The sequence below is a fragment of the Molothrus ater genome, chromosome 11, assembly GCF_012460135.2.
Source record: "Molothrus ater isolate BHLD 08-10-18 breed brown headed cowbird chromosome 11, BPBGC_Mater_1.1, whole genome shotgun sequence".
Classification (NCBI taxonomy): Eukaryota; Metazoa; Chordata; class Aves; order Passeriformes; family Icteridae; genus Molothrus; species Molothrus ater.
In genome coordinates this window covers 16474651-16500564 of record NC_050488.2, presented here as the reverse complement: position 1 = coordinate 16500564, position 25914 = coordinate 16474651, and the positions used below count along the sequence as shown (strand labels likewise).

Genomic DNA, 25914 nt, shown 5'->3' with positions numbered 1-25914 from the left:
AGAGCATGCAGCCTAGACTGCCTTCCCTCCCCACTGCATCCCCATGGAGGTAAAATCCCATCCCTCCAGGGCTGGAATAAAGACTCAGTGAGGACCAGCTCAGACAACAGCTGTATTCAGCCTGTTCATCATACTCTGATGGCTGGCTTGAGATGAAAAGAGATTTTTTCCATACAAAGTGTAGCTGTATCTCTGCCCAAACTTACTGTGTCCTAGTGGCTGCTTTGTCTTGTCCTTTTTTTATGAAAAGCATCACTGACCTGTGCCAGTGTCTGAAAGTGGGGATGTGAAAATGGGTGAAAAGAGGAGATTGGTTCTTCTCTCATCCTACCAGGCAGACCTTGAGCCAGGGAAGTGGACAGGGAGTGCCCCTTCCCCTCTGCCCACAACTTGTCCTGCTGGGGACATGCAGGGACCTGTTGCTCCTCACCTGCTGCTCTGGGAGTCTTCCCTGAGAGGTGAAACCTGGCAGCAGCAAAGCAACTCTCACATTTTAACATCAGGAATTTGCCAGTGGTAATTTGGGGTGTATTAAAGTGAGATGGCTGAAGGAATTCCCTGCAGCCCTTCCTTTTTGGGTTGTGTAACACTTTGCTTTTTGTGCTGAAGTCTTGGCTCTCAGCTGCTCAAGCCTCTGGCTGAGTCCAGTGAGTGCAGGACTGAGCACACAGCGTTAAAGGTCACCCAACTGCTCAGATAGCAGAGCCTTGCAGGAATCAAATTGGTTTTCTTAATTTTTTGAGCACTTCAGGCTATGGAAAAAGCTAGAGGCAGTGGCTGGGTGACCCCTGCTTACAGGGAGGAACTCTGAGCCTCTCTGGGCAGTGCAGAGCACTCCATGGGGTTGTTTCTCTGAGGAACTGGATGTTGCAGTGTCTGTGGGACAGGGCTCTAATCTTGGGTGTGTGGTTTTGTGTCTCATCATTATCACAGATCCTGCATTGTCTTGAGCAAATTGTTCTCCTGTGTTCCCCTGTTCTTTGTGGAAGGGGTATAGCAGCACTCCTACCTGCCAGGGATGCTGTTTGTCCTCTCAGATTTTTTCCCCAGAAGTCCTGTAGTTATTGCAGCCAGATGAAAGCCCTTTTAGCCCTGTGTTCCTGTTGAAATTAACTCCTGGACAGGTGCTTAAACATTTCCCACCTTGGCTTCATGGACTACACTCACATTTCTGTGGCTCTTTTGCATTCATATTCCAGATGTGAAAAATACCACGAGTTTCATACAGAGGTTTTTGTGGCTAAACATGGGCTTTTCCCCTCTCTGAGGGTTCCCTGGACTGTGCATGATGTGACAGACCAGGACACCAGGCAGAACTCAGTGCACTGAGCTGCATGCAAGGGATGAGCAGGGCAGGGTGAGGTGACAGGCACTTGTGCTGCTGATCAGCCCTGGAAGCCTCAGTTTGCTTTGAGCAGTATTTGGGAGTCACATTTTGTGGGCCAGTGGCTATTTTTGTGTGAGTTGGATGCTGCCAGCAAGTCTCTATTTAATCACCAGTACATTTTTGTGGAGAAAGGAAAGCAAGTAGGATTCCTTCTCCTTGGGGTGGCACATGTGTTATTGTGGTGAGGGGGATTTTTAGTCTTTTTAAAATACAAACTGCTTGGTAGCCTGGTGGGAGAGCTGAGCCCGAGCTGCAGCACAGAGAAGCCACAAACACCTCTGTGTGTCTGAGCAGGGTCCCAGCTGTGTTTGGGAGCTGGCAGGTGCAGAGGTGGTCACGGGGCAGGCTCAAATCCTCTCTGCCAGCATAAAGCCCTTACCTGCCTTAGCAGCTTTAAGCACAACTAAAACCCACCCCAACAAGCACAAACCAGCCTTTGTCAGTCACCTTCTCCTTAGCCTTTGTGTTTCTGGCATGTGTATGTGGGAAACCTTTTCCAGGGTTTCACCTGGGCACAGGGACTTCAGCCCCAGCCCAGGCACTTCCCCAAGCTGATCCTTGCTCCAGGATGCTTCCCATCATCTGTCAGAAGAGATGAGATGTCCTGCTTGCCCAGAGCCCATTCATCTGGAGGAGGTTGTGAGCCAAAGCACTGCTGGGGTTTCCCGTTTCACTCTGAAATGACCCCAAACCCTCAGGGGGGGAGAGGCTGCCCAGTGTGAGAGTTGATTCTCTGAGCCCTTGGCTTCTGTGCCAGGGAACATTCTCTTGTCCATGGCAGGGAGCATTTCAAGCCTGTCCTGGAAATAACAGATTTCCAGAGACAGCTGATGGAAAAGCTGGCACGGGTTGTTTTTCTAACAGCAGCAAGTCAGTATGAATTATTGGGGCTGTTAGGGAAAATTCCTGGATGAGAATTTGGCATAGAAACCTTTACTCAAGGGTTCCCTTTTCCTACCAGAGAAAGGACTGAGGGCTGTATTTGGTTGTGGAGCTCTGGCACATAGTGCTGTGGCTTTAGGGGGTCTTCCCAGAGCCCCTCCTGATGCCTGAGATGGGACAACATGGCATTTCTAGGTGTCCTGATGCTATTCCCAAAGAAAGCTTTCTGCAGGACCCTCCACATGCTGGGTTTATAGGCCACTTGTCTTAGATTTAATTATAGGGCAGTAAAACAAAGTGAAGTTTTTATATAAATGAGGTTAATGAGCAGCTGCAAGGCCAAAGACTTCTAGAATCAACATTTATCCTGCATTTAGTTACCTACATTACCACTGGCCTGGTATTTATTGGGGTACTGACACAAAGTTTTCCTCTGAGATATCAATGCCACTTGCCACCAGTACATCCCACAACACAGTGATTCCTCAGTGTGGTTAAGCAGGAATGGGACATGGCATCAAAGTCTATTTAATGATGCAGCTAACTCTTATAAATTAAAAACTGGTCAAGTGAAAGGTTTAGGGTCAGGGTTGAATGTGTGTCAGTCAGTCTGCTCCACACAAAGTGGTAAAAAAAAATGGGAAAACTGTTCCCAAACTCCCTGCAGAATACAATGGCACATTGAGATTGATCTGCTGGACATACAGCCAGATATGGGAGCATCTCTGTGATTAAGCAGTTTAGGAGTAACTGAAATTACCAATTGCACTGGTAATTAGCTGATAAATTACAGCATAACAGTGTGAACTTTTCATATGGGTCTTTTGGACAAAGTGCTTTTTAACCTCTGAAAGGTCATTTCCTCTGCACGAAGTGAGAAATGTTGCTGATGAAGCACAAGAAATCAGCTTTGTCCGTGTGTCTGGCCCATGGTACCTGGGGTGGGAGAGGAAGTGGCTGCCTTGTGTTTCCTCCAGTGCTAACGTAGTTGGTTTGGATAGTGAGCACCATGCTTCCTCTGCTGCCACACCTTAACTTTCCATTATGAAAAGTGCTGACAACAAATTGAGATGCCTTTTTTTCCCTTCTCTTTTCACCATGATGAAAAGCAGTGCTGGAGTGTGGTGAGGGAGAGCACAAAGCTGGGGCTGTGTTGTCAGGGCAGGACTTTGTTCCACACCAGACAGACCCCAGGAGTGATGCTCAGCAGAGGCATCTCAAGGTGTTCTTACAGGTCAGGGCTTTTCAAAGGGAGCTTGAAAACCTTTTTAGAGGACACTGAATATATGTCTGTGTTCCTTCAAAGATTTCAACTAGTGCACTGGGGATTACTGGTTACCCTGGAAAAGCTTTGCTCTGGCTGCTTTCATCCATCCAGCTGTTTTTCTTTTTGAAGGGATCTGATCTAATGCAGTGATGCTGCTCCTGTGCCACCTGCAGAGCTCCCATCGTGTCCAAAGCTGGCACAGGGAGGTGTCCCCATGGCTGGGACTTTGGGGCGCTGCCTCCTGACAGCTTAGAGTTAAACTTGGCTCTGCACACTCCCAACAGCAGCTTTCCAGAGCTCTCTGCCAGATCCATTTCCATCTGAGCTCATGATACAGCGTTTTCTGTTCGGGAGAGCTGATTCGAACAAAAATATCATTTCTTTTTTATGGCTTCTCCCTCTTCCCTCGCTGACAAACTTCACAACCAGACTGTGAACTTCATCTCATTTCCTTTGGGGTGTGATGGTGCCAGTTTCAAACAGTGCCTTCTATTCACAAAGCACTTGGGTCTGTATAAATATTTTCCCCCTGGATGTGACGCAGCTCACAGAGAACGTTGGATTTCGAATGTCGCTGGCGCTGCTTCTCAGAGGCAGCAACTCCTGCACAAAGGTGTCACTGTATGAGCTTGCTTGGATAAATCTCCATTCTGGCCCTTGCAGAGAGGCTGGCCAGCTTGCTCTGACTGGACACAAACTGTATGGAAAGGTAAATTAGAAGTGGTGTTTCAGGCACGTGCAGGCACAAGCTTCATTTTCATCCTCCTGAGTGGTTTTCTCTCTGTCACCCCTTTAGCTGGCAGCACTTTGTGATCTTGCATGGACTGTCCATGTGCTTAAAATAACCCTGTGCTATCTTTGTCCCCTCATTTTCTGAAAATCAGGCCACCCCTTGTACAGTCTGCATTGCTCTTAAAACCTCTGAGTCATAATTAGTGATTAGTAATTCTACTAATCTTCTGTACAGATGGAGGCCAGTTCATTCTCAGAGACTGCAAAGAGGATAAAGCTATCAGTGCTGGAATATATTAGCTTAAATACCCTCCCACACACAAATACACATGTACACTTTTCCCCACTAATTGATCTGTCATTCATTTAAACATGCAGCAGTGGTGTGTTGGGGAAGGAGATGGGGAGAACAAGTGTCATCAAGAAGCTGAGAAAAGTTTGAATGTGCTGGATTTAGCCATTAAAAGTCATCTTTGACAGTCCAGGCAATGCTAGGATTAAGGCTGTGATGTTTCTCTTGCTTTTCCAGCTGATGTGGGGTGGGTGCTGCCCTGGGGCTGGGTGCCCCAGTGTGCATCTCCCTGCTGGCCACAGGGCTGTGGTGCCAGCAGAGCTGGGGATGGGGCTGGAGAAGTCACTGCACCTCCACCCATGGTACTGCTGGTACTGTGCTGCTTCCTGAGCATCCTGGCTCCACTTTTGCTTGGGCCAGTGGTTTCTGGGCAGGGAGATGTGGGCTGGGCAGAGGGTGTGAGCTTTGGAGCAGGGTGGTATTTGCTAAGCCATAGTGAAAGTGGCAGTAATTCCTCTCTCATCTCAAGCTCAGTGCATCTGTTCACCTTGCTGGGGGGGCTGGGGTGTGCTGCATTCCCTGTAGGGTCACCCTTCACTGAAGGGCTGTGGCACTGCTGTCCCCAAACCCAGCTCATTTTGTCCCTCAGAATTGCAGAACTTCCCTTGCTCAACTCCAGCAGCTTCCTGCCTCTTACAGGTGTGCTGTATTTCTTTTAAACTTTATTTTTTCTCAGTTAAAGTAAGTTCTCTGTACAGCTGAATTATGCAGCCCTGCTCTGTGTTTGTTTGGAGGCCACAGATGCTCCCAGGAGCTGTGCTCTCCCTCCTCCAGCTATTCCTGTCATTGTGGTTGTCCCAGCAGTGCAGAAGCTGGCACCACCCAGGTAACCTTCACATCATGTCTCTAAGGAAACATGACTCACTGTCTATTTTCCATCTTATTTTTGGGGCTTTGGAGTCTGTTTTGGAGACAAATGCAAGTTGGTTGCTCTGAAATCCCCTCCCAAAACTGTCTTAGGTTGCTGGTGCAGTCTGGACCAGCTGGCTGGACCTGACCTGGCACCCTCCTGCCTGATGTGGGGCCAGCTTATGGTTTTTTCATGAAACCTGTGATATTGGGCATAGAGTGGAAAGCTTTTGTAGTCTCATGACTATGAGAATGTTGGCTTTTACAAAGTAGCTTTGGGAAAAAAGACAACTCTTTTGTCTGCAGCTATTGAAGGGGTGGTTATTTGATCAAAGCTGGTTCTTCTGAATTAAACAAGGAGGGTGAGACACCTCTGGCACCTCACTGCATGCTGGTGTCTGGGGTAGCTGCCCCCTGGAGGTGTCTGGATTGATGTTACTTAGGGAGAATGTGAGAGAATGCTCTCCCAGCATTGTTGGGAAGGCTCTGTCCTTACCCAGCGCTCTGCAGCTTCGTGGAGCCTGTTCTTGGCCTCAAACACTGGGCACAGAGCCTCCTGTCTGGGGGACTGCAGCAGGGCCAAGGGGCCTCAGGACCTCTGAGAAGAGGGAGCCACATCTCTGAGGTGTTGCTGTCCCAAGTTTGACCCACTTTCATTCTGGGAAAAGCAAGGTAGTTTGTTCCAGGTGTCGAACTTCAGTAGAAAAAAAATTAAATAGATCTCGGGATTTTTAAAATTGGATTGGGAGAGTCTTCATAGTTTGTCCTCTGACTGCTCAGTTAAGAGCATACATAACTGAGTAAGAGCATTCAGATTTTTGAAGTAACTGCATGTGTAAATTTGAGATTTTCTGCCTCTTGTGTACCTGCCTGAGGTCAGCTTGGAACTCTGGAAGCTGCGGCTTCCTGGATTTGGGCGCACAGCTCTTTGTTGTTCTGATTTTTCCATTTTCAGTGAAAGCAGAGTCAGTTGTTTGAGTTTTCTTTGAGGAGAGCTGTATCAGTGCCTGTGTGACACCTGTGCTCTGCCTGACACAGTTCCACAGTTTGTGCAGCCTGGTGGGTTGATGTGCCAGTGGGGAGGGAATCAGGGAGTCAAAGCAGAGCTCAGGGTTTGGCACACAGAACAGCCTGCAGAGGAGCAGCAGAACAGCAGGTAGCTGATTTACTCCTCTGCCAGCAGCAAGGTGCACTCCTGGGGAGCAGGAGCAAGTTCACATTGATGGCCAAGGCTGTGAGATGGCCATCACAGCCATGATGTCCATGCTCTCAGTGCCCTCCCCAGAGTGCAGCAGCCAGGTCAGAGCAGCAGACCCGTGCTTTGGGGAGCAGTTTGGGCAGTCCAGTGCAGTGCTGTACCCGGGGGTGTCTTGCAGGCGGGGACAGTGCAGGTATCAGTTGATGTATGGGGTGAGGGTGGCTGTGCTGAGGAGAAAGCTCTGGTTATCTCTGTCCCTGTATCCCTTCAGATGGGTTGCTCCCTGCTGCCACAGGGCTCAGCCTTGCTCCAAGGGGTTCAGGCTGGGGGTGGCTTGAAGTTTTAGTGCCAAGTTTTTGCACAAAGGCCCCTCCTGTCCCCGGATAGGAGGAGTGTGTGGGGTGGAGGAGCTGGGAGGGGTGATGGCAATTCCCAATAAGCACAGAGCTGCCAGCATGGGACACTCTGTGACACAGGAACCATGATCCCACACCAGGGTGTCTCCCTGCCCCAGGACTGGCACCTGTGCTGTGCCTTTGGTCAGTGACTCCTGCTTGTTCATTCAGTTTTGTTTTATAATAAAGGGGTTAATATCACAGACAGGAAAAAAAACCCAACAACCAGCCCACAATTGTAGTGCTTTCCCATTTTTAACAATCCCATTTCAACCCCTTGTGTCCCCTGACTCACTCTGGAAGGGCTTTTGTTTCTGAATCTGTAATCAAAGCAACAAACAGTAAGGTCACTTCCTTCAGACTGTATGGCAACGGAAGGAGTCCGGGATCGTGTCTCCCTTCTCCCCCCAGCTCAGATGTGCAGAAAGCATGAAGGCTTAGTGCATGCACACTGGGAGCACTCCTTGGGTTTCTCAGGTCCGTTTAAACCAGCAGGCTGTGCAATGTGGAGGTAAGAGGCTGTGTTTTAATTTCTGATGCTTAGCAGTGACAGATAACGTTATTTAGTGCTCCTGCAGTGTGTCCTGAGTTAAACATCGTGCTTGGAGCTGGGAGCCCTGGAGAGCCAGGAAACAGCACAGAGCAGAGAAAGTTTGGGGTGGGGTAGGTTGAAACCTTTCTGCTTGCTCTTCTCTTTGCCCTGGAGGATCAGTCCATAAAAATTTCTTTGCGTCTTTTGCACTCCATTGAGGAGATAAGGGGCTGCTTGTTTATCCCAGCACTTACAGCTGCTTTTTCCTGTCTTTGTTGTAAATGCTGCCTTGGCTACTTCAGCAAAGGGCTAAATCCAAGCTGGATTCTGATAACTTTGCTGCAGCTGGAGCAAAGATCTCTAACTTTTGGTTGGAGAGAAATCTCTTTTCAGAGATTACCCTTCTGGGCTGCCCTGAGATATGATTTAACCTGAACAAAGCACAGATTCATGAGTCCCGAGAAAAGGCGGTCGGTGCCTGGTACAGTAACTCCTTTCAGCATGCAACTGTTAAATATCTCCTCATAAGGTCCCCTCCTCTCTCAGCCCCTAAAAAAACCCTTGGGAAGAGGTGGCCTGGAGATGCAGCAGTGCACACAGAGCTGGGGGTAACGGCTGCTGAGAAAGAGCCTTTGATCCAAGGCACTTGTTTTGCTTTAAAAGTGAAATGTGGAACCATCTGGATCAGCCCCCTATGTGCCTGGCAAGCTGCTGGCACTGGCAATGTTGGCTCCTTGCCTCCACAGAAACACTGCTTTGCTGCCTGCTCCAGCCCATACCCACTATTGTGACTTCTCTTGCTTTATTTATTTGCTCTCTGCAACTTTTTTTTAAAGAGTTGCAGATTTCAAGGACTTGTGCTTTAGCCTTCTTTTTAAATTATTTTTCGTCTCCTCCTTATCTGATGTCAGTCCAAGGCTGGCATCTGGGTTTCCTGAGGGATGTTGCCAAGCATGTGTGGCTGGAAAAGTCCAAGAGGGGGATGCTGGGTGCTGGGACCTGGATGGGGCAGGAGAAGAAGAGATTCCAGATGACTTTAGAGGATGAGATGGTGCCTGGAGGGGATGGTAGTTATTTGGTCAGGGCTTGTTCTGCATGTGTCTCCTGCTTTGGGAGCCTTCCCTCAAAAACCCAACTCAGGGGTAGCAGGGAGGTGCTGGAGGGGACAGAGGAGCATCCTGTGAAAAGCCATCAGAAATGGGGGAGAGCTTCAGGGCTGGGGAGAGGCAAAAAGACATCAAGGGCAGGGTGTGGGTCTCCAGGGATGTAAAACTACTCTTCTCTAAGGGTATGTTTTGATCTTCTGTAACTGTTCCTGTAAAAGGCAAAGCTGAGTTTGTTCGAGTGGGTCAGGGATGGCTTCTGGGGTGAGGTAAAACTCAGGAGTTACCAGAAGCTCTGCACAGAATAAACTCTGAGATTCCTGTTGTGGAGACTTAAGCAGAGAAGCTGGAGCTTAACTGCTTTGCCTCGTGGCTGAGGAGCACAGGTCAGGACAGGCCACAGGAGGGCAGGTGGCTGCTCCTGCCCCTCCCTGGGCACTGCTTACTCAGGGACAGGGGATGCTGCTGCCTCCAGCAGAGCTCCCTCATGGGCAGCCCCTGCTTTGTTGTGTCAGGTAGCAGCAGGAAAGCACTCTGATCCCACAGGAGACTTTTTTCCCCTGAATTCCCAGGAGGTTGCACTGGAACAAACCACCCCAGAGTGCTGTGTGCAGTAGTGACCTGCCTGCAGTGCCTCAGCCCTGCTGGTGATAAGTGTGTCTCCAGCAGACACCAGTTTACAGGCTGTGTGCTGCCAAGGAAAGCAGATGTTGGATTTCATTGACTTGATATTTGTGGCAGATTTCTACTGATTGTTTCCTATTAATTTTCCAGATAGGTTTTTTAATAGCATTAGTGCAGAGTTGCCTGCCTCTTCTTTTCTCGCTGTGGCTTTAAATACAGTGCAGAGTGGCAGGAATGGAATGTCAGCACCCTGGGAATGACATGACCTGTTCAAGTTTTCAGCTTGAGGCACCTTTAAAGAGAATTCTCCTGCCATAAAGGTGCTGATCCTTCAAGAGGATAGCAGCCAACCTCTCCCCTCAGCAGCATCTGTGATAACACTGCCAGGGAGATCCTGTGGCCTTGGGCAGTGCCAGGAGAGGTGAAATTCTGCCTGGGTGCTGCTTGGCAGCTGGAGAGTCTGCAGAGCCAGAGTTTAGCAGCAGCTCTTCCCTCTGCCTCCTGCACTCGAGTGCTTTCATCCTGTGCTGGTGCACAGTGAGCAGCCCCTGCACCCCCACGTGGGATGGAGCAAAGGCAAGAACAGGAAAAAGCCATCAGGAAGGGCAGCCACACTGCAAGGTTTCCTCATGGGGAGGAGAGGGGTGAATTTTTTACACTGCACGCTCCTGGTTGGGAGCATGAAGCTGCAGTTCTGCTGCTTATATTTTGCTCTTGGCAACGGGCTTTAACTCCTGGCTGGGTTGCTGGATTTATCATTTTGAGGAAGATTTAATTAATTGGTTTCCTGGATTTTAATTTATTCGCTGTTCTTTGGTTTTGTTCAGTTTTTGGAGGTCTTATTACAGCATGCTCATCATTATTTCTGAGGATTTTGGGAGAGGAGGATGAGATTTAGAGCCCCACAACCTGCTCTGGTGAGTGGGATCTTCCTAATAACCCCAAGAGACTGTGCCTGTCATCCTGTGCAAGCCATCAATGGAGTGAATCAAAGGGCCCCTTAGATCTGCCATCCCCTGCAATGAGGAATAATAGAATAAATGGGGAATGGAGGGTTGCTTGGAAAGTCTGTTGGCACGTGGCCCTGCCAAGCCCCAGTGCCTGCAGTGAGGGAGAGCACTTGGGCTGTTCCTGTGCCAGACTTTTTCACTGGCTCAGCTGGTGGGGCTTACATGCAAGTCAGTTGATGCTCTGCAGGAGCCAGTTTTTTCATCCTATCTCCAGCTCTCATGGCTATTTTAGGAAGGTGCCATGCAACCCAGGCAGCCTCTGAGCCCCCTGTTCCAGGCACTGCTTTATCTCCAGCTCCTTGCCAAACTTCAGCAGAGCCAACACTTCCATGTAGAGCATCATCAAAGGGGCTTCAAAGTGCAAAGCTTGCACTGTTCTCTGGCCTGTCATCTTAAAACATCCCTGTGCCTGTCATTCACTTATGGTTTAAAGTGTCTGTCCTGCCTGCTGCCTGAGAAAGAGAATATCCTGAGGCCTGGGAATGGCTCTGGACAGTCCCTGAGTGCTGTGGGTAAACACCTGATGAGTGTGCAGAGCCCAGGTGGCCTCTGAGGCCCTTGGGAGGGATGGGGGTGGCACCTGGAGTCACCTGGTTGATCCTACAGGATGGTTTGCCAGAGCACAGACCATGAAAGATGTGGCCAGCCACTGTGGAGCATCACTGGCTATTTAGCATTAAGCAGATACTGGCTTCTGTTAAAGGTTAATGGTGAGATAACAAATGATTTAAGGCAAAACCTTGACCCTACTAAAATTAATGGCAAAATTAATTGACTACACTGGAGACAGGACTTCAGCCAAAGGCTTCTTTATGACTTGAAGATTAGCAAGGAGAGGCAGTATGTCTGGAGACACAGTCTGCCCCCATAAAGCTGGTGGGAGCTCTGCCACTGCCCTGGAAGGGATCACTGCAGGTTTATTGTGTCTGTGTGAGCCAGACTGTGGTGCTGTGGCAGGAACCCACTGGCTGGTGGGAGCGGAGACTGGGGAAACTCGAGGTTTTGGAGCCAGGGCTGACCCACTGGGCATGCAGGAGGTATCAGTGAGTCCAGAGGGGCACTGCACTGCTCTGAGGCTGGTGGAGGGGCACTCAGTGGGGTGGGATGTGCCAGTGGCTTGGGGCAGTGCTTCCCTTCCTCAGATCTTCACTCGTGGGAGAGTGGAGCATTTCCAATCCTCATCCATCAGTTTCACCCTGAGCACCTCCCACCGTGGGACGCTGAGTGGTGGCACCCACACTGGGCCAGGGCAGACCTGCGGGCTGCAGACAGGCTCCCCAGAATGTGCATCAGGGTGTTTTGGGAGATCTGTGCAGATTGCTTAAAAAGCTTCCACGGCAATGCTGCTATAGCCCCCAACTTCTGTCTGTTATTTTCCTGCTTATTCCTTCAAGCTCTGAGTGGCTCCAAGTGCTGGAACACGATGAAGCTTTGCTCTCCCAATAGACACACCAGGAAACTCTGAGGTCATTCCAACCATTATAACTTTTTCCCTCTTCCCCCCAGCTGCATGCAGGCCCCTTCCTTCCAGAAGGACAGGCAAAGGGTTTTTATTTTCCTGAGATGTGCCTGGCTGGGGCAGCTCCTTATGGCAAGACATTCTTGCATGTGATCTCACATTTTGATCAGGCTGTGCACGTTCAGGGCCAGACATAAGCTGGCTGGTTGTACCAAAGTCAGTGAAGCAGTGCTGATCTGAGGAGCTGATCCTAAATGTCTTCAGAACCAAAGGAAAAAACCCACCTCAATGCCAATGAAAACCTCAAGTGTGGGGGCTTCAGTACTAAGCTTTGAAATCTCTTACAGGTTTATGAGTTACAGAGGAGAAGTTTGGGTTTAAAAAAACGGAACCTTTACAGGAAATTACTGGTGATGCTTTAATGGGTGGTGAAGTGCAGCTCAGGTAGGGATTTGGACATGAAATGCTTTAAAGATCCAGGTGTAGGCTTGTGCACCTGGAAAGCAGAGCTGCTGCCTCTGTGCCACTGCCAAAAGCAGGATGGAAGCATTTTGGGATGCCCTCATGGCACAGGCTTTGTGAAGTCACTGTGCAAAGGGACAGCACTGCCTTCTGGGAGAGGGAATTTTGCTTTTTGTTATCTATATTATTTTCTTCGGTGCTCTGACTGCCTGAGCCACTGTGGTGTGCCTGTTTCAGGAATAAATGAGCCAGTTTTTATAATCTATGTACTAATGATGTGCCATAGTCCAATTTCTCCCTTTTCCATCTGCAGGTTTAAGGCTGTGTGCTGACCATTTATGTAGTGAAAATAGTTCCCCTTTCTCTCTCATCAATGGATGCATCAGGTGATTTTTTTCCTGCCTATTAAATATCTTTTGGAGCTATTCATCTGCCAGTGAAGTTTAATTTCACACAGCTACCCTGCCAGGAGCTCAGGGAAATAACATGCACAGTTCAGTGCACCTGGGACCCAATTCCTGGTGTCACCCTGGGATGTTTCCAGGAGCACCCAGGCCTGAACAAAGGGGTTTATCTGGGGAGGAAGGAAAGAGCAGAACTGGGGGGAGAGTCCAAAAGACTTCTCATGGAATTCAGAGCATTAGAGATGTGAAGCCTTGCTGGGTGTGGGTGGTTTTGAAGCTCTGCTGATGAGTATTTAGGTGGCTGTCTCTGGCAGGTTGCACTCACTGTGTGTGCACACCTGGGCTGCTGAGCCCAAACCAGGCCCATCCCCAGGGAGAGCAGCTGGGATGCAGGGCAGGGCTCTGAGCCTGTCACTGGCAGACACAGCTCCCAGTTCTGTCCTAATTATGTGCAGCTTACGTGTAATCCTCTCTTCTTTGGCCAGAGAGTTTGTAGGGTTTGGGTTTTGTTGGCTCCTTTTCTTTAGTTTTTTTTGTTTTTGGTTTTTTTTTTGTTTTTTTTTTTTTTTTTTCCTTAATTTTCTTTCTCTAGACCTTAAAACAAAAAAAAAAGGCTTAAAAATAGAAGTCAGTGGCAGATTGGCCAAGTGACTTCTTTGTAACTTGCCCAGTTCTGGCAGGGAGAAATCTGTCCTGGAGGGAATACAGCACATTGGGGTTTGCTCCTGACCCAGACCCTTCATAATTCTCTATTCCTGAGCTTCCCTTCAGGAGATGTGTTATTCTGACAGCTTTTTTTTTTTTTTTTTTTGGCTTAAGGGTGTTTTTGGGGTTTTTTTTTTTGAGATTTCCTGTTTACACCCTGTCTAATTACTCTTTTTTCTTATTTTTTCCCTAACGGGATGACACACATGGATGTCTAAAAATATTGCATGTAACAACCAGCTTTGCATAAGGAGGATGTTTCTGTCCAAGAGAAATAGCATAAATATCCTGCATGTGCTTTTTTCCCAAATAAACATTCAGGCTTAGGATATTGTAGGGAATTGGTCTAAGTAGCCAAGAAGTAGGGTTTTTTTTTTTTTTCTCTGCCTTCTCTGCTGATTTTCTTTTTAAGGATGGATGTTTTAGAAAATCTGCTTTGATGAATTTAGGTGGAGAATTTGTCATATTTTTTGGTGACAAAAAGGGAGGACAGCATGTTGTTTCCTCCCAGCTAATGAAACCTTTATGATAATGCTAATTTTCTATGTAGAGCTACAATCTCACCATATGCTTTAATTTCCACACATGAATATTCTGAGAATTGTTTGTTTCCCTTCATTATCTGCCTTTTTTTTACTGAAGATTTGGGTGAATCAGATTCTTGCTGACAGCCTGTAAATTAGGAGAGCTGCAGTATTTTGATGTATTTCTACAGTAGAAAGTGTTTGTCTCCTTTCAGTCATCTCAATTTTTGAGATTTTGCTGCTTACTTGTGTACAGAAAATTCCAGTGAATTTGGAAGGCTGGATTTTTGTTGTTTCCCACTCTCTCAGTATGGTTTTGCCAAAAATAGGGCTGTGTAATGTCTCTCTCCTAATTTCCTGTTGGGAATGAGATGAGACACAGAGATGCTTCATGAATTTTATGTTGCTACTTCTTTTACTGGATAATAGCTCAAATATTAGCAGGCTTTTAAAAATAACTGCTAAGATGACCAATTTGGGGCCATGTTGCAAAAATTGTTCATTTGTACAGACAGTGCCAAATCAATGAGAATAAGCTGAAAACAGATGTGTGTGTGTATAAATATCTCAAGACTGTTCACAGCAGCTCTTGACTGAGGCAGACAGCTGTGCTCATCTCGTGATGGATTGGTCCAACACATAGAAAATCAATTCTATTGTTCAGATTAGCAGGGTGTCCTGAATTAAAGATGAAAGAATATGTATTAGTGAGGGCTCCAGGGCTTTGGGTTTTTGAGGACTCTGGTGCCCTGGGAGTTGGGACACAGCACAAGTCCCTTCCCACAGCCTGAGGAAACAGACCTGCAAGTGGATGTGCTGTGGGGAATAAATCAAATAAGTCACACCAGTGTCATTGGGGGAGTTAAACAGGAGTCCTTTGCTCCTGTGGCTCCAGGAGCTCAGAGTCTCCAGCTGCTGAGCTGGAGGCGCCTTTTCCTGGCCAAAATCCATGATGAAAGTGATGGAAGCCTCTTCATGAAGCTCTCTAGCTTTTCTTCAAGAGGCAAGAGGATGGGCCCAGGTTATTGGTACCTGTGACTGTGCTGGAGCATTGCTGTGCCACAATCATGTCACACCTGGGGATTGACACTCCAGAGCCTGTGAGGTGAGCTTGCAGCTGCCACAGCTTCCAAAGCTGTTGGTTCTGCCTCCTGTACAGAAAGGGTTGTGAAATGTGAGTGCTGCCCTGTAGCTCAGAGCCCTGTGTGCACAGGGAGGCAGCCGGATGCGAGGAGAGAGCTGTCTCCTGGAGATGGCCTCTCTGGTGGGTGACGTTCCTGGTGTGGGATGGGCTTGTGCTTCCCTGTGGTAGCCATTTGGAGTGATTTTCTTCTGATTGCAAGGACAGGGTGAGCCAAGTGATGTGCTCTCTGCCCCATCAGGAATGGGGTGGGGATGCTTGGAGTGAGCTCCTGCACAGCTGCAGGAACCAGAGTGCTGGGGCTGAGGCTTTGGCTGTGCAGGAGGAGGAGAAGGGCTCAGTCCAGGCTTTGTTTAGGGCTTGGAGCCTGCAGATGCAGGGCTGATGGTCACACCAGCAGATCTGTGTTCCCTGAGCAGGCCGTGGTGGCACACAGTGAGTATCCCTGTGTCTCATCCTGGCTGGAGGATTCCTTAGCAGGAATGTGGCCCTCAGGTGTTCAGGAATGGGCTGGGGGGGTGGGGGCAGAGGGGTGCAAGCAGCTCTTCTTGGAGCTACAACCGCAGGCATCTCATGGCTCTGGACATCACTGTCCTGTGGCTCTGTGCTTATGTCCCCAAGTGTTCCTGGGGTGACACGAGCCCGTGGCCACAGAGCTCTGGGGGTGCAGGTGGGGGCTGCCAGGTTTGTCACAGCAAAGGCATTTCACAGTGAGTGCTCTGTCACTGGGCACTTCAGCATCCTCTGCAGCTTCTTGACTGAGCTTTCCAGCACTCTGGGAAGTGGATGTGTGATTTCTGAGGAAAGATTCCTGGTGCCTCAGGTTTTAAATGTCTTCTGTGTGTATATTTGTAAATGAGACTTCTAAACTGTTTCCTTCTGTTGTCTCATCAATAAAATCAGGGATCTTGCCTATCTTCAGGGCTGTTATGAGTTTTATTTACTTTTGAGGTGCTTTGCAGTTACCTTGGATAGCTGAATTGAAGCACAGATGATACTTGGTATTTATTTTACATTTTAATCCTTCCAGATACTTTTCTTTCTCCTCAGCACGAGGCTTTGTGGATGTGTTTGCTCCAACAGAAACGTTTTTTACTTAACAAGAGATAACTGAGGCAATTAAGACAGTTAGAAGTGATTGATGTGATTTCACTGGGTGAAAACTGAAGCAGCTCACAATTAAATGATGGCAACCCTCGTGCTATCTCAGAGCAACAGATGGGGAATGATTTAAAAACAGTATTGGATCCGACACTTCCCAACAGGGGCAGATTGGTAACAGTGTGTCAGAGCCAGAAATCTGCTGCACCTTGAAGGGTGTGCTGATGAAATGATTAATTGATGGTAATGGGCAACTTAGTTACGAGCCTGCCATGGCAGCCCTTCAGCTCTGGGGAACAAATGGAGCTGGGAGTGGATCATAATGGGTTTAAGGGCTCTGGGTGCTGTGTTTGGGCAGCAGGGAAATCTCAGGGAGCGTGCTGCAAGCTGGAGTTGGGGTGGTGCAGCTCTGCTTCCAGACCCAAGGGATGAATTGCTGGAGGTGGTACCTTGCTGGGAGTGCAGGGCCTGGGGGATGATGCTCTGCAGGGAGCAGCACCAGGGGATGCAGCTGTGAGATCACTGCTGGCTCCAGGGTGGAGCAGCCTTGGGCTCTGAGCTGCTGCTCACCGTGTGGCACTGCTCATCTGGCACTTCTGCACAAACTCATGTTCATAGCAGTAAGACAGGCAAAGGAAGGTATTTCTGTCCTTCTGTTCCTCTAGACAGTCCTTGTACCTGTGTTGCTGTTTTGGTGGGCAGTGTGATGCTCAGCAGTGCCCAAAGTCGCTGCAGCCCAGTTTTCCAGGACACTTCAGGGAGTTGTGCCTGCAGATGCTCATCTCTGACCTGCCTGCAGAGCTCCTCAGGAGGGCACTCCCTCTCGGCTTCTGGTCCAAAGGAGCTCCATGAGTGGGACAATGGAGCTGTGTTGGTGTGGGAGCTGGGGGCACAGGGCTGCCTGGGGACAGAGGCCGCTGTGTCTCGGCAGCCCCGGCTGTGCAAACGGGGGCAGAGCTGCGAGCTCTCTGTGGTTCCACTGTCATCACCCAGAAATTGTTTGTTTTTAAGTCTCTGCGAGGCTCGGGTGTGCAGCATGCACAGGGGCAGGAGGTGATGAGAGGGGCTGATGGCACCACAGCTCAGCCCTGTCCTTGTCCCTGTCCCTGTGGAGCCAGAGGGATGTGAAAGGGGAAACCATTGTGTGTTGCTGTTTAATCCCTCTGGGAGCCGCTGTCTAAGCAAACACCCCCGGCCTCTGCTCACAGCTCACAATTTATAGTCGGCTGGAAGCTTGTGCTGTCAGGAAAAGGAGTTGCTTTGAGGCTGGGAGAACAAATATGAAAGCCAGGTTTCCTTCACCAACTCTCACCAGGAGAGTGTTGCAAAGCTGGTCCTCACTGGAGGTGCTGAAAGGCCCAGAATTAGAACAGATATTAAATAATGTAAAAGCTTTCATTGAAATGTATTAGATTTCAAAGGGCAGATACTAAAAGGGCATAATGGGCAGCTATTTCTGAATTGCTTGCCTGCTAAGGAGAGGAAGAGACTTAGTTTGCAGGAGACGAATGTGACATGAAAGAGGTGGCTCAGATACAGCATCAGAGGTTGCAAAGCTCGTCCCATTCTTTGTGATGCAGTTCAGGCACCTTCTTGATGTATGTAGCTCCTATGTAAGAATCCCATGGAGGTGATGACTTTCAGTAGCTGCTCAAGTGAAAATGTTACTCCATCTGTTCTAGAGACAGGTCAATGGACCAGATCTGGGCTGACCCATCTGCAGGGAGGGTTGGATGGATCTCTGTTTCCTGGGCCCCTGTCATTTCTTCCTCACCGGAGCAAAAGCCCAAGGCTCTGGCACTGGCCAGGCTGGTTCATCCTCACATTTAATTCTCACAGCATTTATGGGTTTTTTAATCTGATCCTGAGTGCTGCTAAGCACCCTTAATTCCAGCATGAAGTTGACAGGAACTGCGAGTGCTGATGCAGCTCCCAGATGGAGTCCTTGGAGAAGGACTCTCAGCTTGGGTATGGAGTCAATTCCCTTATCCATCAAAATCAGACACTTGCTTCACCCTGCCCTTGTCCCCAAGCCTCACATGCTCTGGTGCAAGCCAGGAATGCTGCCCTTGCTGACAGGGCTGTGCTGCTGTCTTTGCAGATGACCGAGGGCCGGCACTGCCAGGTGCATCTCCTCGATGACAGGAACTTGGAGCTGCTGGTTCAGGTACTGACCTCGCTCTTTGGGCACTGGCAGCCAGGGCCAGGTTTCTCTGCTTGTTTTCTTTTGGGGGCTGAACTGAGGGTTGAAGACAGGTTGTACTAGAAAAACTCAGAGAGTGGAATAGGTTTGCTGAGGCAATGTGCTTCTCCTGACACCTGGATTAGCTGAAGGATTTCCCCGCCATCAGTTCTGCATTCACTTTTTGCTTTCACCAAAATCCATGCAGGATATTAAACACACCCCTTGTGGTGGTGCTTTTTGCCATTTAGATGGGAAGAAAACTCTGTGGGTTTGAGGACATTTTTTGTCCCGTAACAGAACTCAAAGCATGAGATCCTCCACTACACGATGTTTTCTTAATTGAAAAATCCTTCCTGCCATAAGTGCAGGAAAGCCTGGATGCTGCCTTCTCCCCCAGAAAGAGGAAAGCAGCGCTCAGTCTGTGCCCTTCAGCTTAATGTCATGGATTAAGCACAGAATTGCCTCTCCATGCTCCACACATCCCACACAGCTCCACTGAGACACCCTGAGTCTGATAGATCACTTCTCTATTCACTTGTACAACAGGGTTTTAGCATGGCCATGTCCACTCAAATGTCAGTATTTGTACAGGAAAAAATTTATTTTTTATTAAAAGCCTGGACTGAAAGGAATAAAATAATTTTTATTCTTCTTTCAACAGCCCAAACTTTTGTCTCGGGAGTTACTGGATCTGGTGGCCTCACACTTCAACCTGAAAGAAAAGGAATATTTTGGGATAACATTTATCGATGACACGTGAGTGTGTTTATTTATTTAAACAGCTGTGTCATTATTGCTATGTAAAACCTTACCTCTGATACTGTGGCAGCTTGGCATGACGGAAAAATTGCTTTTTCTTTCAAAGAAGAAGGAATTTCCTACCTTGTGCTTGTGCTGCTTGGCTGGGGAGAAAGGAAGGCACAAAATAGAAAATATTTGGAAAATATCTTCTGGGCCCAAACCAGAGAATCCTTGTAAAATATTTTCCTGATGATTTCACATTTCATATTTGTCTCACGCAGTGAACAAACTGATTCAGTGATAATTTCCCATGTGAACACCCTCAGCTTTCCTCCTCTGCACTTTTAGTAACAACAAAAAGGTTTTGCGTTTATTTCCAAAATGAATTGCTTTGCACCTGAATCTCAAATATATTATTGAGCCTTTTAACCCCAAATTTCCCGAGCAGAGTGAGCTGTGAGGTCAGTCCTGCCCAGGAACCACTCTTCTCTCTCTGAGCCTGGCCGTGGTGCTGTGGGAGATGTGTTCCATGGCATTAACCCAGAGTCAGCTGGGTTCATGAGCTGCAGTCTCACCTGGTGCTCAGGCTCATCTCTCAGCAGGGCACTGAAATGCTTCCCCACATCTGCTGCCTGCAGAGCCAGCCTCTCCAGAGGAGTTACCTTCAGCTCCCCCAAAAAGCTGGAGCAGAGGTGCTCAGGGCAGTGGGGACGTGGAGCTGTGCACTGAAACAGCCCCTAAATAAACCTCTTGTCTAATGGGAATAACATTGCTTCCTGCTGCTCTCCATTGCCACTTTTTATGCAGCCCTGGATGGAAGCCTCCACCTACAGATCCCATCAGAGCCGTGTTTGGGGCCACCCTCTGAGGCACATCCCACTTGCAGGAGCAGGAGTGGCCCTGGGGACACCCTGGAGCTCATGGAGCTGCTCCCTCTGGGGCCCTGACCCCAGCACTCTGTTATTTTTACCAGCCTCTCACATCTTGGGCTATCCCTGGAATGTTTTTGCCACATCTTTGTCCATTCACTTGTTGGAAAATACTTCCCCCAGCTCTTCTCTAAATCCCTTGAGGATACTGTTTGTACTTGGCTTGTTTTTTTTCCCCCAGAAGAGCTGCCATGAAATTCTTCTGGATGGTTTTGGTTGCTGGCACTGAGTCGCGGTGAGGTTTAAAGTGCTGCCAGGGGATTATCTGAAAGCTCTTGGCTTCCCCAGAAACTCCAGTGGGATTCCAGGGCCTGCCTTGGTGTATGCACAGGGCTGGGTGCTTGGAGGGAGTGTTGGCCTCTGGAGGGCACCCATGGCTCAGCCTTGCAGGGTTAAGGGTTAGGTAAAAAAAAGGAAATAATTCGAAGAGATGTTTGCTTGCCTTGGAGCTGAGGCTTGACCTTTTTAAAGTAACACTTGGAGTAGCTGGGGGCACCGAAAAGAACCAATTTCTGTATTTTCCATCCCAGTTTTTAACCTTCTCCCCAACCTGTTTCCATAGAGGTCAGAGTGTCTGGCTGCAGCTGGATCACCGTGTCCTGGACCATGACTTGCCCAAGAAACCAGGGCCAGCAACTTTGTACTTTGCCGTTAGGTGAGTAATTGTTTCCACCAAGCAAACATTACCACTTGGGTTTATTTGTCACCAAGGGGTTTTGTTTAAAGGAGCTGATTACAGATTTGATAAAGGAAATAAATGTCAAAGCAATGTGTTATTTTTAGAAGGAGATTAGGCCCTGGCTAAGTGCTGCTTTCTTTTGTATGTAACTATGATATAAAGTAGGTTGGAACCTGCTACTTTTTAAACTCTTATTAGGACATGATTCCTTTGGTGGGTTTGGGTTTTGCTTTTTGTTTAAAACCTCATATTTTAAGTATCTTCTTTGCCTGACTTTTCTTTGTGTGCTAAATTTCAATACACTTTATTCAAACAATTTTACTTACTTTTTTCTTCTGTTTACCTAAGGGCTGTCTGTACTTTAAAGGGATTGCTGATGGCTGTTTTGCTCACAGCTTAACCAGTCCCCAGGAAAGAATAAAACCCCTGGCAAAATGATGATTTTGGCCAATGTAATTGCATTACTTTAGGGCTGTTGCTGGCAAAGCTCTGCTGGTTAAGGGCCTGAAAAAACCCCACATCATACGAAACAGAGCTGTGCTGGCAGAAGAGATCAAGCATCATCTTCTTAATATTGTTGGAGTCTTTGTTTTCCTTGCAGTCTGCGAGGGAACGTGAGAGCAGACTGACCTCATTTGCTTTTCAGATCTGGGTAAATTTATGCCTGGTGTGCTCAATTATTTGAAGCACTTCCAAAGCAGAGCCTCTTGTGTAGCTGGGTCAGTTGGCATTGGTGCCTCCCCGTGTCCCCCACTGGTCACCAGGGGAATGGGACAAACAAGTGGCACTTTGTTCTGCCTGAATACGTGCTGGGGTGTGATGGTGTCCAGAGCTCCTCTTCCACACTTAGCAGAAAGAAAAAGCTCCATTTATGAAGGGGTGATGGGCTCTTCACTGTGTTTACAATGATCAGGATCTGGGAGGCCAAAACCTGTGGCTGCCCAAGAAAGCTGTGAAGGCAATCCTATAACTTGAGCATTCTTTTGGTTGGAATTTATGCTCTTTGCTCATTTTGGCCCTCTCTGTTGCAAGGTGGTTCTCAACAGGACAGGGTGTGCAGAGACTTGGGCAGGAGTTAATGTGTGAGGAGTGGGCTTGGAAAGATCAACTATCAGAAGGGAATTTTAAGCTTGACCACTCTGTGGTCATGAGATCCAAAACAGGTAACCAAGGAGGTGGGCAGTGAGATGCAGAGCAGGAGGAGGAAGATACAGAAATAATTAGCCCTGCAGAAACAGCCTGATCCATAGAAAAGAGATATTCAGCAGAAAAGCCACTTCAAAACCTGCAGTTTCCAGTTGCATTACTGGAAATGGAGCAATCTCCAGATTGCTGGTTTTTCTTCATCTCTTCTCATCCCTGAACTTTTGCTGTTCAATAAGGAAACGTGATAATCCTTTGAGATTTCAATTACTGCTAGCTGGCATAAACTCAATCCAGTCACAGAGGTTTTTGGATGGCACACTCAGCTGAAGGGCTCTGTGATGCAGATTGAGGACTTTGACAAACGTCAGCACTGGAAGTAGAAGCAGAATGTGCACTTTATGGTGCTCCCAATTGTGCCTGCCATGCCCTGAACATCCTTATCTCTGTGGTCCAGTGTTCCCCACCTGTACTGGGGGGATGAGAAGGTAAAGCTTGTACCATGGAAGAAATGGAGTTGGGATTGGGGCAGTGCCCCCTGTGCTCTCACCCTAAATCCATAGATCCCACAGCTTCCTGCTTGCTACAGGAGTGACTGGGAGCTGACTCTCTTCAGAACCAGAGCTGTCCTGCTTCTGAGGGTAATTCAGCCACACCTGGCCCTGGCTGAAAGAAACTGGAAGTGCAAATGAGGTCATTAGCTGAGGAAAATCACTTCAGGGTGCAGGGAAGGCTTCAGCAGGCTGAGGAAGGTCCACTCTGGGAAGGGCTGGTCTGGCAGGAGGGATGGGAAAGGATGAAGAGTGTGGGTCCTGCCCTCTGCTCTGCATTTCTGAAGAGGAACACTCAAGGGTATTTAAAGTAAAATTTAGCAAAGCTGTTGGGGAAAAAAAATACATCAGGTGAGATCAAGAGAAGGTGGAAATACCTGTGGCTCATAGAGTTCATGGGGAAAGGTGAGTCATGGAAATGTAGAACAGCTTTTCAGATGTGTGGGGCAGGCTGCTGAGCTGCCCCTTGGCCAGGCTGCATGCCTGTGAAATGGGTAAATCATCTGCAGAGGCCTTCTGGAGAGTGCTTTAAAATTAATTCAATGGGACACGCTGCAGGAATGTGAAATATTAAAGCAATTACTATTTAATGTCTCACTTTTCTGAAGTCACAGCATAAACACTGCAAGCATTCCTGACACCTGTGGCAGGTCCCAGCTTCTCTGCTCCCTAGCTCGTGCTCTGTGCTGCTGCTGGGGGCTTGTTCAAATGTCCTACAGATCATCCATGCCATGATCATCAGTCAAAAGTCAGGGGATGGAGCCTGAGGAGTTTGTCAGGAGCCTCGAGAGCAGCCTGGGGCTGTGGGAGAGATTGGTCTGGCTCTGATTGCCCTGTGTGGGTCATCCAGCCCCCCTGCCCTCCAGGACAGGACACTGGGGTGATCTGCATTGCTGAGGCACTGGGGGCCCAGGTCTGTGCTTGGCTGGGAGAAAGTTGTGTCTCCTGCCTAGCATTTAGTGGGAGCATCTGGAGCTGGAGTGAAGGGAAGGGTTCTTACTAACATCTCTGCTCTCCTGGAGGGAAGGTGGTCCTGCAGGGCTCCCAGACACCCCTGTCTTCCAGCAGAGTGCTGGACTGATTTCCCCACCATGTTTGGAGTGGCTTTTTCCACTGCTGTGACTTTACCTGCAGGGGAGAGAGATGGGCTTTGCTCCTGTAGCATTCAGGGTTTTCATCTAATTTGAAAAGTCATCAGATACCCAGGATCTATTGAACCAGGAGTCCCTGTCCCTTGTGTGCTGTCAGGCTGTGATTTCTGCTTGTTCCCTCCTAAAAGGCAGGAAATTAAGTGCAGTAGCTCATAGTTCCTCTGTGCTATTTTATTGCTGGAGAACAAAACACTGAGGAAATAAAATGACTTGGGAGGAAGATGAAACCTATTCAAGAGAGTCACTCGTGGTTTTTGGTTCTTTTTTTAATTTTCAGGTTCTACATTGAAAGCATTTCCTTTCTCAAGGACAAAACTACAGTGGAACTGTTTTTTCTGAATGCTAAGTCCTGTGTACACCAGGTAAGACTTGGAGCTTCTTCTGCATCTTCTTCTGTTGCTCTTTTGCCACATGCTCAGTCCTGAGAACTTGGTAGGAGCTGTGTCTGATTTCTAGAACTAATTGAAGTATTAAGATCTCAGCATGCTGGCTCTCTCCTTGCCTTGAAAGCTGATGCTTCGTGCATGTGAATGGGGCTGATGATGCTTTCCCAGCCCTGCTGTGTGCTCAGTGCTCTGCAATGAGTCTGAAATACTCAAAAGCTTTTAAGTTGCTTGAAATCTGGGTTGTAACTTCCCAGGTAGGCTCTGCTCAGTGGCACATTCTCCTACAGTCTGCATAGCAAACAGTGCAAGTGTCTCTTTACTGACCTTTAATCAAACCTGTCCTAGGAAGAAAAGGCCTGTGAGGAAGGTCCTGTGTTGTGGATTTTGTCCCTAATTCCTTTACTTCCTGCCTTAATTCAGTGAGATAGTAAAGTAACAGTAAATAGTAATAGCAAATCCTATAAAGCAGCAATCACAACCAGTTGTTGGAATATTTTCTTTGTGGTGGAAAAGCTTCCACTGTTTTCTTAAAATACTCAGATTGGTAAAATACATGTTTTTAAAAGGCACATGAGGATGTGGTAATGAAAATCTTAAAGATTAAGGTTGATTGTCTGCAGGCACATCTTGCTCTGGAATAAGAGTGGTGTGGCAGCCAACTTTGCCATGCCCCTACATGCAGCTGCAGTTCAGTGAACTTTACTCTGATGCTTCTGGGATTTTCCAGTTAATGTCAAACTCTGGTGCCTTTTTGTTTTCACTCATGGTTCAGTCAGTCTGAGAGGGTCACTTGGTTCTTACAACCTTTCCTTGGGAAGCAGTCCTTGGTGGTGGAGCTCACTGTAGCCAGCCAGAGCTTTCACCTTTAACATGCTTCAGATTCTGGAGGATTCTCATTCAGGATCCAGTGTTCATTGTTTTATGAAAGCATATAGAAACCTCAAAGGGGTTTATGGCAGAGCTGTGACTGTGCTTTGTACAGGAATTGCTTTCTGGAAGAGTGAAGGAAATTGGTGCATTTTTACAACATGCTGAAGTTTGAAAGATGCTCAAAGAACTTGGGGCCTCACTGGTTATGGTTATTAAAAAGCAAGTCTTCATTTGACGTGTCTGCCACTTAAAATGAACGGTCTTGGCAGCTTGTAGCCATCCTTAAATTGCTCCTTAACTGGAGCAGTTTAACAAGACAGCACAAATAATTTTGGGATTGGAAAATGGGTCTGGTTTTGGGATGGAATGTGGAAAATGCCACTGCTGTTGAAACAAACCCTACCCAATATTAACACATTTGGGTGCCAGTATATGTGTTTATATGCATGTATAAAGCATATCAGAAAGCAAAGGAGAAGAGAAGCATAAAAAAAGAAGTTTGAAGGCAGGCTGGCTCTTTTATTTTCCCCTGTGGTTTGCAAGGTGCATGCTCCTTGTAGCAACCCAAAGTGTGCCATCCCTGTTCCTTCAAGCAAAACTGCCAGGAGCAGGGGGTGTCTGCTGTTTCCAGTTTCTGTGGGCAGCAGAGGGATGAGGATGAGGAGCATCACTTCCTCCTGAGAGGAGGATCTCTGGGCAGCTCCAGGTGATTCAGCACACAGGGAAAGCTGGGGAAGCCTGGCTCTGCCTGCAGCCCTCTCTGTGCTGGCAGTTTCACAGCCCAGCTCAAGGCTGTGGCTCCTTCAGCAGGAGCCAGTTCCTCTACTCTAAAGCAGCTTTTAACTTTCCAATTAACCCTTGTAAAAATGCTCTGTTCTACGTGACAGACTTGGGGTCAGTCTCCAGGTTTCAGGTAATCATGAAGGGCATGTGGGGCCAGCCCTCATCCTGAGCCCCTGGGATGGGGACAGGAGGATGCACAAGGGCCCCTCAGATGTGCCTGTCCTCTCCCCTGGTGCTGCTGGCTCCTTTGTGGGGCAGGGAAGGAGCCAGGGGATGTCTGAATAGGAGCATCCCCAGCTGCATGAGGGGTGTAGCTGATGCTCACTGATGACAGCCAGGAATGCTCCCTGGCATTTCTCAGTCCTTAAT

At 48.1% G+C, this 25914-nt stretch overlaps 1 protein-coding gene across 2 annotated transcripts in view; it reads left to right on the top strand.

Annotated features, from left to right (window-relative positions):
• Positions 1–25914, top strand: part of FRMD4B (FERM domain containing 4B) — a 125052-nt gene that overhangs the window by 48240 nt on the left and 50898 nt on the right. For both annotated transcript variants that reach the window (XM_054516092.1, XM_036391285.2), the window contains exons 2-5: positions 18229–18294; positions 18974–19068; positions 20545–20637; positions 23784–23868. In XM_054516092.1, coding sequence (XP_054372067.1) covers positions 18229–18294; positions 18974–19068; positions 20545–20637; positions 23784–23868 — 339 coding nt within the window. The remainder of the gene's footprint in view (positions 1–18228; positions 18295–18973; positions 19069–20544; positions 20638–23783; positions 23869–25914) is intronic.